The following is a 17238-nucleotide window of genomic DNA, read 5'->3' as shown; positions in this document are numbered from 1 at the left end:
TACTGTATATGGATTTCCTGTTTTCCCAGCACTATTTGTTGAAGAGGCTATCTTTTCTCCAATGCATGTTTTTGGTACCTTTGTCTAGAATGAGATAACTATATTCATGTGGGTTTGTCTCTGTCTTCTGTTCCATTAGTCTTCATGTTTGTTTTGCTGCCAATACCATGCTGTTTTTGTTACTGTAGCTCTGTAGTATAATTTAAGGCCGGGTATCGTGATGCCTCCTGCTTTGTATTGCTTGCTAAGGTTTGCTATTTCTATAAAGAACATCAGTGGAATTTTAGTAGGAATTGCATTGATTATGTATAGTGCTTATGATAGTATGGTCATTTTGACAATGTTAATTCTGCCTATGCAAGACTCATGGGAGGTACAGACTTTATGGTACTTTCATACTTTAGAAAGTGACTAGGTAGGGTGATAAGTAAAAATGTTTTACACACACACGTATATATATTAAAAATAAACTTAATTGAATTTTCAGGGACTTTATAGTGGCTGGTTTGGAAGGATTCTGTTGATATTTCAGTTTAACTTATATTTAATTTTATTGCCTTTACTATTCCAGAGGGGAAAAATTAGAGATATGATGCTTGTGGTCCCAAATGTGCTCTTTGTTTTCACTGGCTTAAACGGCTTGAGACAAAGAGAAATAAAACCTGATTAAATGTATAATATGCTTTTCAAGTTTTCTCACCATTTTTTGTCTTTATCGTTATTTGGTGTTTATGTTGTTCTATGTTTCTGTAAATCTGTGGTACGTTCAGAAGCACTATTTAATATCAGGAGTTAAAGAGTTGCCTTGCCTCCCCCACTTTTTTATTTGTGTATTATAATGGACTCTATTACATATTCATACATGCAAACAATTAAAGTTGATGTTTTAGTCAGCTTTTTCACTGCTGTAACTAAAAGATCTGACCAGAACAATTGTAGGGGAGGATACGTTTATTTGGAGCTCATGGATTCAGAGATCTCAAGTCCATGGAAGACCAGCTCCATTCTTCGTGGCTCAAGGTGAGGCAGAAGAACATCATGGTGGAAGAGTGTGGTGGAGGAAAGCAGCTCATATGATGATTACCAAGCAGAGAGCCAAGCAGAAAGATTTGAAAAACTTGACTTGAAATATGGGAGTAAAACTTGGGTAAAGGAAGTTGCAATTGTTAAAGACAATACTACCACTAAAGAAATGCTAAAGACCTTACCCAGAGACAATAAGAAAGATGGCTTGAGGACATCTCACGAGCTGGCAAAACTATACTCTTCTCAGGCACAAGGTAGTAAAACTAAAAATTTGAGACCACTGGGGCACCCTTACACAATGTGTTCAGCCAGCTAGGCATGCAAAGGCTCCTGCAGCCAGGATCCCTCAAGCCTTGGCTACTGCTCAAGCAGGTCTTGGCATCAACCGTGTGGTTCTGGTTGTGCAGGATTGAAGGATGCTGGAGTTAGGGGGTCATGAGACCTTCACCAAGATTTCAAAGGAAGGCCTGGGAGGCTAGGAAATGTTCCCCAGGGTCAGAGTCCTGTGGACAGGCCCTGAGAGTACAAAGCCTGGAGATGTGAGGAGGAAGCCCAAGCTGCAGTAGAGATCCCAAAAATCAAGAAATGACAATAATATGGGTCATTGTCCTAGGAAAGTTTCAGAAATTGAGCAGAGACAAACCAACAGAAAGGGCATTTGAGCTACAACCAGCAAGGCCACAGGGGAGGAAATACACATGTCATTTGGAGAAAACATCACAATGCCATGTGCTCTAGACACTGGACACAAAACTTACAGAACTTGTTTGCCCAGCTGGATTTCATTTTTGCTTTGGTCCCATCCCTTCTTTCTATGCCCTATGTTTACCGTAGACCTTTACATATTGAACACTTGTAAATTGCTTTTGATTTTTCCAGGAGATCACACTGCAAGATTGCCTTGAGTCTCAGAGAAACATTGGACTTGAACTTTTGGGCAGTCTTGGATCTATTGAGACTGTGGTGACTCTTGGAAATGGATTAAATGTATTTTCCATTGTGAGATGAGTATGAGCTTTTTGGCCCCCCCAAAAGTCTAGATATTAGGTGTCCCCCAAAAGCTTATGTTTAAGATAATGCAAGAAGGATTAGAGGAGAAATGGTTGAATTATGAGGGGATTAACTGAGTGGAAACTGAAGGCTGATAGAGTGTGGTTAGAGGAGGTAGGTCGTTGGGGACGTCCCTTTGGGGTATATATTTTGTACCTGGCAAGTGAGTCAGTCAGTGTCTGTCTGTCTGTCTGTCTGTCTCTCTCTCTCTCTCCCTCTCTCCCCCCCTCCCCCTCCCTCCCTCCCTCCCTTCTGATCCTCATGTGAGCTGCTTCCTGGTACCACATTCTATTGCTTTGATGTTCAGCCTCACCTTGAGCCTCAAGGATGGAGCAGGCTGTCTATGGACCAAGACCTCTGAAACCTGGAGCCTCCAAATAAACTTTTCCTCCTCTATAATTGTTCTGATCCGTTCTTTTATAGAATTTTTTATATAATTGTTCTGGTCTGCTCATATCAGAGAAAAAGCTGGCTAAAACAGTTGGCCAGTATCATTCACCGTTGTTTCTCCTTTGCCTCCCTGTCTCCCTCCCAGAGGTTGCTTTTTTATTAGATTCACTAAAACTTTGTATTTGTTGTTGGTGTTCAGCTGCCTTGATATTTTTTTTATAACAGTTTTACTCAGATACAATTCATATACTGTAAAATTACCTTTTTAACGTTTATAATTAATTGGTTTGAGTTACAGAGTTGTAAAACTGTCACCTACTGTGGAATTCCAGAATAGTTTCCTCACCTCAAAAAGAAACCCTATACCCATCCTTTTTTTCATCAGTACCCATCCTTTTTTTCCCACTATGCTCTGGAAATCACAAATTCACTTAATATTTGTTGGTATGTATGGACTTGCCCATTCTGGACTTTTCATATGAAGGAAATCATACAATATATTATTTTTCATGTTTGGTTTCTATGTCTTACAGTAATGTTTTTTTTAGGTTAATACCTATTTTATCATGTCTCAGTATGTCGTTCTTATTCCTGGTTGAATAATATTTCAATTCATGGATATGGTATGTTTTGTTTATCTCTCTATCAGCTACTGAATATTAGGAATGTTTACGTTTTGGGGCTTTTATAAAGATGATGCTATGAATACTTGTGTACAGATTTTTGTAGGGACAGTTGTTTTCATTTGTCCTGGGTTTATTCCTAGGGGTAGAATTTCTGGGTCCTATGGTGATTCTGTGATTGCCATCTTGAAATTTTTATCTCTTTTCCAAAGCTGTACTGTTTTACAATTCTATAGCAGGGTGTTATCACTGTACTTTCTCTATATCTTTGGAAACACTTATTTTTAAAAACTATTTTCTTAAATTGTCAATGGACCTTTATTTTGTTTATTAATTTATTTATATGTGGTGCTGAGAATCAAACCGAGTGCCTCACACATGCTAGGCAAGCGCTTTGCCACTGAGCCACAACCCTAGCCTTGGAAACACTTATTATTATCCTTTTTAAAATATTTATTTTCTAGTTGTTGTTGGATGATTATAATCTACTTTTTGTTTAAACCTATCTTAGTGGATGTGAAAGGGATGTCTCATTGTCATCTTGATTTCCATTTGCTGATGCTAATTATGTTGAACATTTTTAAATGTGTTTATTAGCCATTTGTACTCCTTCTTGGGATTAATGTTTATTAAAACCCATTGCCTATTAAAATTTTTTATTTTCAAATTAAAATATTCTTGGGCTTTTTGGGGGGAAGTTTTAGTTTGACAGAAAAATGAGTCGAAAGTACAGAAAATTCACAAAAGCTACATTTATTGTTGACCTTGTTTCCCTTATTATTATTGTCTTTCCTTAGTATAGTGCATTTTTAACATTCACTAAAACAATATTGACATAGTTCTAATTGAAGTCTAGAGTTTGCACAATTATTTACTTTGCAGGGTACAGTCTATGGTTTTTTTGTTTTTTGTTTTGTTTTTTTTTTGTAAATGCATCATGACATTTATCTACTGTTACAGTAGATTACAAAATAGTTTCAATGAACTGAAAATCTCCTGAGCTCTACCTATTCATCTTGCCTTCCCTCAAAATCCCTAATTATCATTGATCTTTTTATTGCTACAGTTTTGACTTTTATAGATGGTCATTGTTAGAATCATATTGTATATACTTTTCAGATTCTTCAAATTGACTTTTATTGCTTAGCAATATGCATTTAATGTACCTGTATAACTTTTCATGGAATGATAGCCCATTTTTTTAGTGTTGAGTAATATTTCATTATTTGGATATATCATAGTTATTTATCTGTTTACCTCTTGAAGATCATATAAGTTACTTCCAAATGTTCGTAATCATCAATGAAGCTTTTTAAAAGATTTCTGTGCAAGTTTTTGTTGTTGACCTAAGTTTTCATCACATTTGGGTAAATATCCAAGTAGCACAATTGCTGTATTTTATGGTAAGAGTATATGTATTTATGTAAGCAACTGTTAAATTGTCTTCCAAAGTAGCTGTGCAAATTCTTATTGCCATTAGCAATGAAGAGTGTTTATGTTGCTCCATATTTTCATTAGCCTTTGTATTTTTGGACATTAACAACATTTTAATAGGTGTGTAGTACAATCTCATTGTTCTAACTTGGAGTTTCCTGATGGAAAATGATATTGAGCATCTTTTTGTATGCTTATTTGCTATTTCTATCCAGTTTGATACTATGTATCTGTGGGTTATACATACATGGATTCAACCAACTGCAGATTGAAAATATTGGCAGAATTTAGAGTGAACATACACAGATTTTTTTTCTTGTCTGTGTTCTCTAAACACTACACTAAAACATATGTTTACTTAGCATTTATATTGTATTAAGTATCATGCAATCTAGAGATGATTTAAAGTGTACAAAAAATGTGTGTAGGTTATATGTAAGTATTGTCCTATTTTATACAAACAACTTGAGCATCTACAAAGTTTGGTACACTCTCCCCCATCCATCTCTGTATATTCCCTGTAATCAATTCCCTATGAATACTAAGGGACAGCTATATCTCCTTACTATATGTTTATTGCTTCAGTTATGCATTTGTCACAAGTAATGGAATGACAGATTGATGTGTTTTAAGAATTTTAAATGTTACTACATGTATAAACCCAGTTCTCAAGGTTATTTAAAAAATATTCACTTATTTCTGCTCCTGTCTTCTAAAGACTAGAGCCCAGTCTGCTAAAGGTAGTTCTGCTTTTTTGGCTTATTGGTCCCTAACCTTCCTCTTTCTTGGCCTCTTATGTGACGGTAATTCTATTTCCTTTCCAGATTCCCAGGCATATACCCCCCTTTTTTTTTTTTTAACTTTCTGAATTACTATAATAACTAAAAAAAAAAAAGTGTTATTTTTCTGGCCATGTAGTTGGCATTTTGGTATTTTTAACAGCCATTAGAATATTGTTGGAATGTATATTCTTTGTTAATAATCTACTTAATTTATTACAGTAGAATAAGATATTAAGAAATCATATTATTTAATATTTTATTTTCAGGCAATGTGAGCATAACTTTGAACTTTCCCAAAGAAAGTTTGTGTGGTCTATAAATCTGTCAGGACTCTGTATGTCTTTTTTAAAAACTTAGTACCTGAGCCCCTAGTTTTTTTTTTTTCACTGTAACTCAGAAAACAATAGGATTGTAAGAGTCTCCTTTGATCCCTGCTTAATTTTTTTTGAAAAGTTTGATTTATTTTTTTATTATAGTTGCAAAAAAATTTACATAAGTAACAGCAGCTTATTTCAAATGTTTCTTACAAATCCTAAACTGGTGCTTCTCAAGGTACATGTGGTAAAGTACCAGTTTCTATAATTTCCAATTCACCAGACTGATAGTTTTGCAAAATATAGTACAAATGAATTGCTATAAAAGTAAAAGTTTTAAAAATATAGAATACAGGCCTCAATTCTTATTATCAGAATCATAGATAAAAATTTAGTCTGCCAAATTGCTATAAAAGATTTTAAACATTCTCAATTCTGTATCTTATTGCTGAGCAGTAACAAATAGTTCATGGACTAGTAATAGTTACTTTGCAGTTAAGTTCTGGTGTACAGACTGTATTTTTTAATAGCACATACATAGCTTGCTGTTTAGGGTGTTTAATGTTATTTCAGGAGCATCTTGGTGATTATGATGTATAATTGTTGTCCTTTAAAAATTATTTTCATGTGTTTTCTTTTCAGAATCGAGAACTCCAGATCATGAGAAAGCTAGATCACTGTAACATAGTCCGATTGCGTTATTTCTTCTACTCAAGTGGTGAGAAGGTAGGTGTGACAGATAGTATGTATTGAATATTGTGATAAACTTGGTATTCTTCTAAAAATAATACTTCCCATACCTTTACCCTAACAAAATAGTTTCGCTAATTGAATGAAAGCATTCAAAGCATAGGCCCCAGTGATTTTGAGCATAAGAAATGGTCATTGAATATCATTAGTTATAGCAGGAACATGCTAATAAGAATATAAAGGGAATGATTTTTTTAAGAATTTTCTCCTTTTTAAAAAAAAACAGCTATCTTTAGTTCTAGAAGGTTATATTTTTTTCTTGATACTTCTATGTTTTTTATGGAATCCTCATTTCATCTGTTTATTATAAGGAGGAAAATTATGTCATTTTGCTAAGTGGAAGTTGATGAGAGGTGAAGAGAGGAAGTGGGAGGACTCTGATAGGACTAGAATGAGGGTTAAACATTAGAAAGCAAGTTTAATTGGTCTTTGATCAGAGAAAAAAGATATAGTATTATATTACAGAGCTTATTATAAATTGTCACTATTTCTGATCACACTTAGTTTTGTGAAAGTAAAGGATAGTTAAGACTTTGAGCTGTGAATGTTCGTCTTCCTTGGTCCTCCATTGGTCTTTCTCCTCAGAAGATGTAATAACTTATGGCAGTTTAATCAGTGGAGAAGAAAGCAAAGAAAACCAGTTTCTACTGTTGTACCTTGGTCTTTTTCTTTCTGCCCGTCCTTTTTCCCAGTTTTAATATTTCCTTAAATTTTTTTCTTTACTGGTTTTGGATGGGGGACCTGGCAAGTAACATGGAAATCAGGGATTTTTTTTGGTGGTGGTGGTGGTTGTTGTTTTGAGGGGCAAAATAAATATGACTTGAATAAATTCACTTGATATTTTGGACTTAAGATTTTATGCATATAATATGTAATGTTCTTAGATCCATAATGTCTCTTAATTTCTAATCCAATATTAATTTACTTAACTGTAGATTAATCATTTTCCATTAAACTGTACTTAGATTTTCTTGGAAATTCTTTTTCTTTTCCCATGACAAACCCAATGATATAGAAGAAGACCTATGTATTTTAAGGCAAGGTGGTGTGATATCCATGTCTGTGGATCTATTATGTGTTGTGTATATATTTGTGTGTCATAGCTAATATGTGTGACCAGCCATACTTAGTAAATATGTCCTTTATCAACACTTGTTCCTTAGTCATTTTTAAGTTTAAATTGTGCCTCTGTTTGTATTGTGAATTGTAAACCTCATAGATATTTTCTAAATATCTCTTATTTAGAAACCCAATTACTTGGTTTATGTACCTACTGCCTATTACTCTCTTTAATATTATCTATTTTGGCAAGTCTTTGTTTTTCTGTACCTTTCCAAATAAGATTATGAAGCATATATTATGTTCCCAGCACTCTTAAAATGAAATTTTGCATCCTCATGGCTTTTTGTTATTAGATGCTAGACATCATAATACCCCAGGAAGTAAAGGTCAGAGTTATTTATTTTTGTGAGCCACTAGATTACATATAAATTCATTTGCAAAGGCCTCCTTACAAAGTTCCTAAACATTTTCTCTTGATTGCTTATTTTAATTTGTATAGCCCTCCCTGTATGCCACATACTTTTAATGCTTTATAAATGTTAGCTTATCCAACTTTTATGAAATTCAAGTGTAGAAAGAGAAGAATATCAGACTTTGAAATGTAAGATACCTGATGGCTTACCCGTCTGGTTTTGGTTAGGTGGGAAACCCCCATCATAGGCAGCCCTTACCACAGACTTAATCCTGCCTTCATGGTAACAATTGACCAGCTGTTATCTGAGTACTTCAGAGCAAGACTTTCTCCCTGCTACTGCTTACAGCTTCCTATTTATCTTAAACATTCTTACAGATATAGAAAGGTGATTAATAGAGGTTAACAAGGACAGTGAACCTCTATTAGAAAAAAAAATAGACTTTCAAATATTTTACATATCTTAGAACTTTTTCTTGAGCATTGTAAAGTTTCCAAAGTGAAAAACAGATAACTCTTAGTTTGGGATAGCTCCACTAAAATAAAGAAAAAAAGGAAGGGTGGGATATAGTGTAAAAAAACAATTATCTTTGTTTAAAAAAAAAAAGATAAAAGTTTTCTTTTTTTTTTAAATAAGTGTTTTTCCAAAGCGCAAATCATTTTATGTTAACAGACTCAAATTATGTAGGTCCCTTGTAATAAGAATCTGTAACAGAGACTTACAGAGGCTGCCTTCACTAAAGCAGTGACTCTTTACCTAGATCTGCAAATGCTCTGTGGGTATCTGAAAGCAGGGTAAAGCTTGATATCTCAGCCTTCATTTTGTATCTTTTTTCTTTCTACCCTTAAACTTTGTCAAAAGAATAATTTTAAAAAGAAAAGTTTTCCAAAGATGTGTAGAAATACACAGGTTTAAGACTTCCCATAATCTTCCAAGTCACCAAAAAGATCATTTCTTTTTGTCACTCATAATCTCCACTTACGAATTGTTCTAATAGAACTAACATATTACTCAATATATTAGTGAACTAATTGTAGACATAGGAGAAGATAGGTTCTGCTCTAGGGTTGAGAGCTCAGGAATGAGTTTCCACTGCTGTTAGGGAGGGATCTAAAAGTCTGTGAATTTCTTACAAGTCTCTAGAGATTACTAATTTCTGAATGTAGTAGTCCTATATTTGATAGATATTTTTTTCTAGCTAAGCATTGCTTTTGTGTATTTATGAGAAAAGTTTTGAAGAATGAAATAATTAAGTTTGAGATGGCCTATGAGACATGCACATAGAGATGTCCAGGAAGTACATACTTGGACGACTTCTTACAGTGTTCTATGTTACATTGACAAGGTTGGATAGAGAGGGTGTGTGGAGTTTGGAGGAGGAAGAAGCCTGGATATTGTTTAAGATCAGGACAATAAAAGGTCAACAGTTTGACAGTATTTCCTTCTGTTCCTAGAATTTTTTGAGGGGTAAGAACAAACTTCATTTGAGAATGATATAAGGAAACCAGTACCCTTGGGTGATATTCAGATTTTTGTCTAGGGGAAGACAGTAAAAAGAACCCTTCATGAAGAAAATGAGATTATCTGGCAGTTTCTTTTTTGGATTTCAGAGAGCATAAGGGAAAGCTTTGGGAAGGAGATCAGTGATAAGAATATGAGCCTAAATGAGGCCATGAGGAGGCATTAGGGGGATGAGTTGAGGTTATTGCAAAGATCAAAAGGAACAAGAATTCATTGTTTCAGGATTATAGAAATGAAGGGCTCTGGTAGGTTCTAGGTTAGATGAGTTCAAAAGGTGTATGGAAATTTTAGAAATCTGCCATATTCTGTACCATCTTTAACTCTTTCCCTTTTTGTCATTTTCTTTCAGCCTTTCTCCACTGCTCTCTATTGAGTCTCTGTCTCCCTTTTTGGATTTCTGTTTTTCTGTCTGTGGGTTTTGTCTCTTTCTCTTGGTCTTTGTACCCACTTCTTTCCAATTTCCTTTCCCTCTGTAACTCTGCCTCTAGTTTCTGCTCTCTTCTCTCTTGGTTATTATATTCTGTGGTTCTCCATCAGTCTTTTTCTGGGTTTCTGTACCTCTCTTTTGTTGGATTTCTATGTATCTTACTTTCTTTGTATTTGTGATCCTCTACAAATTTCCTTATAGATTCGTACCTGGCTTGAATTTTTCTGTTTCTTAGTGTCTTTTCTCTCAGGGCCTTTATTATTACTCCCTTTTGATTTAATATATATATATATATATATATATATATATATATATATTCACTGTCACTGTCCTAATCTTTGAGAGTTCTATGTATCTTATTCCATATGTGCATGTTTATATAGATATATATTCTTAACTACTTAAAACCTTTCTGAATATTAATGATCTAATTAAACTTCCCCTATTATATCATAATATTTAGTTACGTAATATTCTGTTAAGTTGTACTATGTAATATTCTCTATTTCCCTTTGGTTATTTTTAATTTTAGAATTGTAGCTAACCTGTTTTTGTCTATAAGCATTTTTCAGCTCTGGGTGTAGTTAAAAGTGTTATTTCTATAATATTAGGTAAACATTTTTATTGACTTCAGAGTGGCTGAATGAGATGTCCATTTTAGGGAGCTTCTTTGTGTTGTATTTCACCCTGTCATTTTAAAGACTTGGTAACTAGAAGTATTTGGGTTTCCATTCCAATTGTGCCACATGATAGCACCTTATGACTCTGGGCAAGATATTTACTTTTGTAAGTTTGTCCCCTACCTTCTGTATAGTAGAGATTTTGTAAGGAACAAATTTAAAAATATTTATCCAGTGCTTATAGCACCTTGCATGTAAACATTAATTTATCATTTTACAATAGCAAATATATATATCACACTTGTTGTGCATCAGATATTGCCCTGAGCTCTTACCTGTACTTTGTAACTCACTTAAACCTCCTTATATCCCATGTGAAGAATTGTTACTGTTGTTATCTCAATTTTTATAGAAAAAGAAACCAAGAAAATACCATTTAAATTACCCGAGTTATACAGTTATAAATGAAAATGTTGGGAGTTAACCCTAGGCAGTCTGATATCAGAGTCTTATAATATGCTTTTCTATTTAGCGTAGAATGTGAATTTCTGCAGAAGCAGTATACCAGAAAGGTAACATTGAAAAATACCTTAGCAATGATGCTTGAATAAGGGAATATTGTAATAGTAGCAGTAGTAAAAACAGTTATTGTAGCAATAATAATAGTAGTAGAGGTAATAGTAATGATAGCTAAAATTAATATATTCTTTCCAGGGCATTGATCTAAACACTTTATTTAGTGATTTAATCCTCACAACAGTCCTATGGAATGGAAGCAGAGAGAAGCTAAATGACCTTCCCATAGAAGCACTCAAACCAGTGTTTTAAACTTTGGGTCTACAAAAGATGTGTGACCCTTCTCAAATGATTGTGTCTTTTATTATCATTACTAATACTTCTACTACTATTATTACTACTGCTTCTATTATAATATGTCCTTATTCAACTATCATTACTAAAGATTATGTATTTTTTAGTGAGACCTAGCTTGTATCTTTTATTAGATTCTGAAAGAGTTCTCTACCCCAAAAAGATGAAGAACAATTTATTGAGTCATTCATCTAAGAGACAAGGAGATGTGATTATAGCTAACTGTATAAATATTAAGAGCAAATGTTTTAATTTTTTTGTAGGGGAAATACTGGTGACAGGGGTCTTTTAAACACTGAGCTAAATCCCTGGCCCCTTTTGTTTTTTATTTTGAGACAGGGTCTTGCTAAATTGCTGAGGCTGGCCTTGAACTTGGAATCCTCCTACTTCAGCCTCCTGAGTTGCTGGGATTACAGGTGTGCACCACCATACCCAGCTATTGTGTTTTTAATTAAATGAAACTTCTAAGTTATAGAAAGAGTACCTCATCAACTTTACAATCTGTAGCTTTCTCCCCCTTTCTTTTTCTTTCTCTCTACCTTCCTTCCTGTGTGAAAGTCACAAATAGCAAGGAATTTTATTCACATGCATAAGGGCACACATACATGCACAGTTGTTTTCATAAACTTGATTCCTAGAAATGGCATTGCTGAGTCAAATTGGGAGTCTGTATGTCTTCACTTTGGGCTGAAATGGGTTAACCTATTTACTTTCCCAAAAGATTGCATGAGTTTTGAGTTTCCACCAGAATGGTGTTGTGGTGCATTTTGGAAAGTGACCTTTTCTCGTACTTAGGTTTCTTAGGATTGAATTATCTTTTCCTGTTTGATAGGTGAAAAATGATAACTTCATTATATTTTTTATTATATTTCTTTAATTATTAGTAAAGTTGAACATCTTTCCACATTTTTGTTGGCTATTTGTGTGACTGTCTATCTTCATGCTCTGTGTTGGTCAGCTTTTCATCTTTGGGACAAAATACCTGAAAGGGAGGGGAAAAAAAAAAAAAAACCTTGGAGGAGGAAAATTTATTTTGGTTCATGATTTCAGAGGTTTCAGTCTATGGTCAGCTGGCTCCAGTGCTTTGGGCCTGAAGTAAGCAAAACATCAGTGCCAAAGGATACAGTACAGGAATGCCACTTACCTCATGGCAGACTGTAAGCACGGAGAACAAATGAGAGAGGAAGGGGCTGGGGACAAGATATACTCTACCAAGGTGTGCCACCTATTACCTACTTCCTTCAACCATACTCTACCTCCTACAGTTTTTACCACCTCTCAATAATGCCATCAAATGATTCATTATTTGCATTAACCTACTCATCAGTGCATCAACCTACTCATGAGGTCTGAACCTTCATGATCCACTTAGCTTTCTAAAGGTCCTACCTCTGAATATTAATTACTGCATCGGTGACCAAACCTTCAACACATGAACCTTTGGAGACATTCCATATCCAAACCATAGCATCTTTCTTTTCATTTTTTTTCTATTTGAATATTGGTCTTGTCTTATTCAGTATTTAAATAAAAACAAATTAGTCCTTTGACATTTGTAACTGAAATAATTATTCTCCTCCTAATTATCATAGTTTTTAGAAATGATTTATGTGATTTTTTTTAAAGTAATATAAAAGTTTCATATTTTTATGTAACCAATTTGGCATATTTTCCTTAATAGCTTATAGCTGTTTTTGTCCTCCAAGGTTTGCAGAAACACTCATATTTTCTTCTAATACATTTGCAGTTTTTTTAAAAAAACATCTTTTTGTAATTTGGGTATTTATTTTAAGATGTCAGATGGGGGAGAAAGCTTACCTTACTTGTTGTTTGCTAGCTGCTTACCTCCCCTTTCCATTCCTTCCCCAAAGTTTCAAAGCAGAAAAGATTTGCCCTAATCCATACACCCTTTGCCTTTCATGCTATTTCCATCTCGCTAGCCCATTTTACCCATCAGAGGAAAGATAACTGTTGTGAAGTTCTTTTGACCCGATTCCAAGGAGAATCCTGGTCTACCATGACACTGGGTTGAATGTCTTATTACTACGTTCTATGATACACTGCTTTGTATCCCATCATGGTTCTATTTAAAACTGTAGCCTTAAGCCATTTTGTTTTCTTGACCTCAGAAGTTATCTGGGCATAAAAATATTATCTATTTTCTGGAGACATGATAGAGTTACCCCTGCTGTTTTTGATTTGTTAGGTATAATCGAAGTCCTGTCATTTAAGTGTCTTTAATATGCAAAAAATGTTGTCTAAATTTATACCTTCTTTTTTTTGAGGTTTTTGAATAAGACCCACTCTGTATAAAAATATAATTTTTTTTAAAGTAGCAGTGACTTCTTAGCCAGTTTTGGAAGCCTAGTAACAGCTCTTTGAGTTTAGTACTTCCTCATGTTGGTGTGAAATAAGTGTTTTTATAATCTACATCTGAAGTCCTATTCTTTAATATGTTTTATTTCTGTATCAGCTTTTAACTTTTACAACTAATCTGTGAGTTTTCCAGAATTCAGTCAGGTAATCCAAAAGAGATTACATTAAGAAAACAGCAGACCTGAGTTGGGTGCCACTTCACCTGCCTGTAATCCTAGCAGCTTGGGAGGCTGAGGCAGGAGGATTGAGAGTTCAAAGCAATGGCAAGGCACTAAGTAACACAGTGAGAACCTGTCTGTAAATAAAATACAAAATAGGTTGGGGGTGTGGCTCAGTGGTTGAATGCCCCTGAGTTCAATCCTCAGTACCAAACAAAAAGAAAAAAAGAATAAAAAGAAAAGAAAACAGCAGACCCTGAGAATGTTTCAGGAAATTATAGGTGCTAAAAATGCTGAATTCAGCCCTTTTCTCTTATGTTTCGGAGGGTTGAATTCTCCCCTTCCTCAGGGATTATTGTTGTGGCTTTAATTTACATTTAAACATTTATAAATTTAAAAAGATAATATTGAGCCTTCATATTTTTCATAAAATAATAGAGTGTTGAACTTATAGCATACATTATTTGTTAACCGTCCTTTGATGTACTGCACTTTGCTGCTACCATGAATAAAATATGCTTTAAAAAGGGATATCATCAGTACTTTAAATGAGGCCTGAAATCTGCAACACAGTACTTCTGTCATATCCTGTTGTTGTATTATGTTTTTCATTAGCAATCTCTCAACGAGACTTCTTTTCCATTCTAGTCATTTACACCTATCATTTACTTTGCAAATGGATTACTGCTGTGTATATCTTGATTCTGTCTGGTCTATCATTCTACATAATAAATGTATTTATTTATTTTTTTTAGAGAGAGAGAGAGAATTTTTTAATATTTATTTTTTAGTTTGTGGTTGTCACAACATCTTTATTTTTATGTGGTGCTGAGGATCAAACCCAGCGCCCCATGTATGCCAGGCGAGCACAGTACCACTTGAGCCACATCCCCAGCCCTCTATATAATAAGTTGATAGGGCTCTATTACATTTCATGTTGTAAATTTGGTCTTTCATTCTAGCCCATTAGAGTCTTAAAACTTCAGTCTTCCATTTTAAGCCATTTTTCCTAGGTTTGTGTCAATCTTAGTTGGCTGTGTTAAAATTAGAGATTATATGCTGACTGTAAAATCTATCTCCTAATATGTTTTATTTGACTAGGTAGCACATTGCTCTTTTTTTTTGCGGGGGCGGGGGGGGAATGCTTTTAATAAAGTCTTGCACTGGTTGACCAACCACTGTCCCTTACTGCTTTACAGAGTTTGGCTATACCTTTACATTTGTTATTTAGCTATTGAAGGTATTTGCCCTTACGACCCCTCGTAAATGCACTCATAAAGCAATTATAAAGGACAGAGTTCATAGTCTTACTACAAGAAAACCACCATTGAACACAACAGTAGTCTTTTATTCTTTGTATTCTTCCCTTTTAGAATGATTGTTTAGCAAATGAAATAAATTGTAACCCAATGCTGTGCAAATCTGCAAGTTGTTAATAAATATATCACAATTAACTTTTCTCAAATGATTTATTAAAATAAAAAAGTTGTAATTAAGAGTTTTTTAAAAATAGTTTTTACTTATAAATGGACACAATGTCTTTATTTTGACTTATTCATTTTTATGTGGTACTGAGGATTGAATCCAGTGCCTCACATGTGTGAGGCAAGTGCTCTGCCACTGAGCCACAACCTCAGCCTGTTATGAGTTTTTTAATAAAAGAAAACTTTGACATCTGAATCCTCTTTGTATCTGCCATTCACTTTGACCTCACATTGTGATTTGTTTTCACTCCACCTGAAGTCCTCCTTGCATACTCAATTTTCATTGCCTCTTTTATACCTGCACACTTAATTCCTCTGCAGTGGCCAGTGATATATAGTAAATGCTGAAAATTTAAATTCTCTACTTCAGTTTGGTAGCTTAAGATAATTTCATATTTGGAAATTATGGAAGTTTGTTTACCTGTAGTTTTTCCCACTCATAGATTCTCAGCTTCATTTTCTACTTTGATTTATCTAACTGATATCATTTACATGAACAGGGTACAGGTTGTTCCTCTTTCTTATTTGGTTGGAATCCCTTCTTCAGATCGTGAGTTGGTGTCTTTGTGCTGCTAAAAGAAAGGATATTTAAACATATGACCTTTATGTGGTAACTCACTTCCTTAAGAGTTACTCTTTTTGTTACAGTTAATTATAGAACACAAGTGTGATTATTTTACTAATTATATACTATTAAGTAACCATAAAATCTTTTTTGTGGAGATTAAAGACTTTTTTTTAGTACCAGAACTGAATCCATTATTGCTTTTTCTTTTCTTTTTTTTTTGTTTTGTTTTGAGACATGGTCTCCCTAATTTGCTAAATGCCTCATTCAGTTGCTGAGGCTGGCCTTGAACTTGAGATCCTTCTGCCTCAACCTCCTGAATCTTCTGGAATTACAGGCATGTACCACCATATCCAACTGGACATTAGAGACATTTTGAACAATATCTAATCAAATTACAGCTGAAAAAACTGAAGCCTACAATGATTGACTTGCACACACTAATTCCATCAGAGCTAATGCTAGAAATCTGTTTTTCTTAGCTCTCAATTCAGTACTCATTTACTACCATACTGCTTTACTGGTAGGATATGAAGACATTAATTCTCAGCTTAGAAGATAGGAAATTTTGTGATTGGCGATATCTTTGAAAATCATGGTAAACAAAATAATAGTTTAAATATGATTGGGAATCTTAACAGTATTGAAACGTCCATGTTTTTAACATGGAATTATTACTAAGATGTGTACACTTGTTTTTACTGTTTTGGTTATTTTCTAAAATAATTTTGTGTAATTAAAATTGAACACACAAATTTTTTCTTTAAAAATCTGAACAAGTGAATGTATAGGGAATTTACTTTGAGTGTTTAAAGAAAGGCCAATTTGTAATCTGTTTTGTTTTTTTGTTTTGAATAAACCTTTTTAGAAAGATGAGGTCTACCTTAATCTGGTGCTGGACTATGTTCCGGAAACAGTATACAGAGTTGCCAGACACTATAGTAGAGCCAAACAGACGCTCCCTGTGATCTACGTCAAGGTATGTAAAAATGGAACAATTTCCCATTTTGGAAAATATTTGTTGTGAGCCAGGGAGAATACAGGATATTTTTAAATTGTATTACTGCATTTAATTCTCAGGGAGGAAAAACTGCTAAGGTAGATAATGCTAGTTTGGTAAATTTTTGTATAGTTTTAAAATAATGAGATTTCACTTTTAAAACTTTCATGATACATATTAAAGGTATTCTGATAAATTTTAGTGAATTGTTCATAGACAGTTTTGGATTTTTATTCTGCTATCTGTTGCTTATTTTCATTTAATTTCTGATATCTTTATTGTGCCACAGACCAAAATAGGAGCATATCATGTAGACTCACATAAAATTATATACTTATAAATATGTTCAAATTTAAGGTCTTCTTGACATTTA

At 34.0% G+C, this 17238-nt stretch overlaps 1 protein-coding gene across 2 annotated transcripts in view; it reads left to right on the top strand.

Moving 5' to 3' along the window:
• GSK3B (glycogen synthase kinase 3 beta) overlaps nucleotides 1–17238 on the top strand; it is a 156399-nt gene that overhangs the window by 76684 nt on the left and 62477 nt on the right. For both annotated transcript variants that reach the window (XM_081301744.1, XM_081301743.1), the window contains exons 3-4: nucleotides 6262–6345; nucleotides 16734–16844. In XM_081301744.1, the coding sequence (XP_081157870.1) occupies nucleotides 6262–6345; nucleotides 16734–16844 (195 nt within the window). The remainder of the gene's footprint in view (nucleotides 1–6261; nucleotides 6346–16733; nucleotides 16845–17238) is intronic.

Source organism: Spermophilus citellus (assembly GCF_964194105.1).
Source record: "Spermophilus citellus genome assembly, chromosome: 7".
In the NCBI taxonomy this organism is placed as follows: Eukaryota; Metazoa; Chordata; class Mammalia; order Rodentia; family Sciuridae; genus Spermophilus; species Spermophilus citellus.
This window is presented reverse-complemented; position numbering and strand designations above follow the sequence as displayed.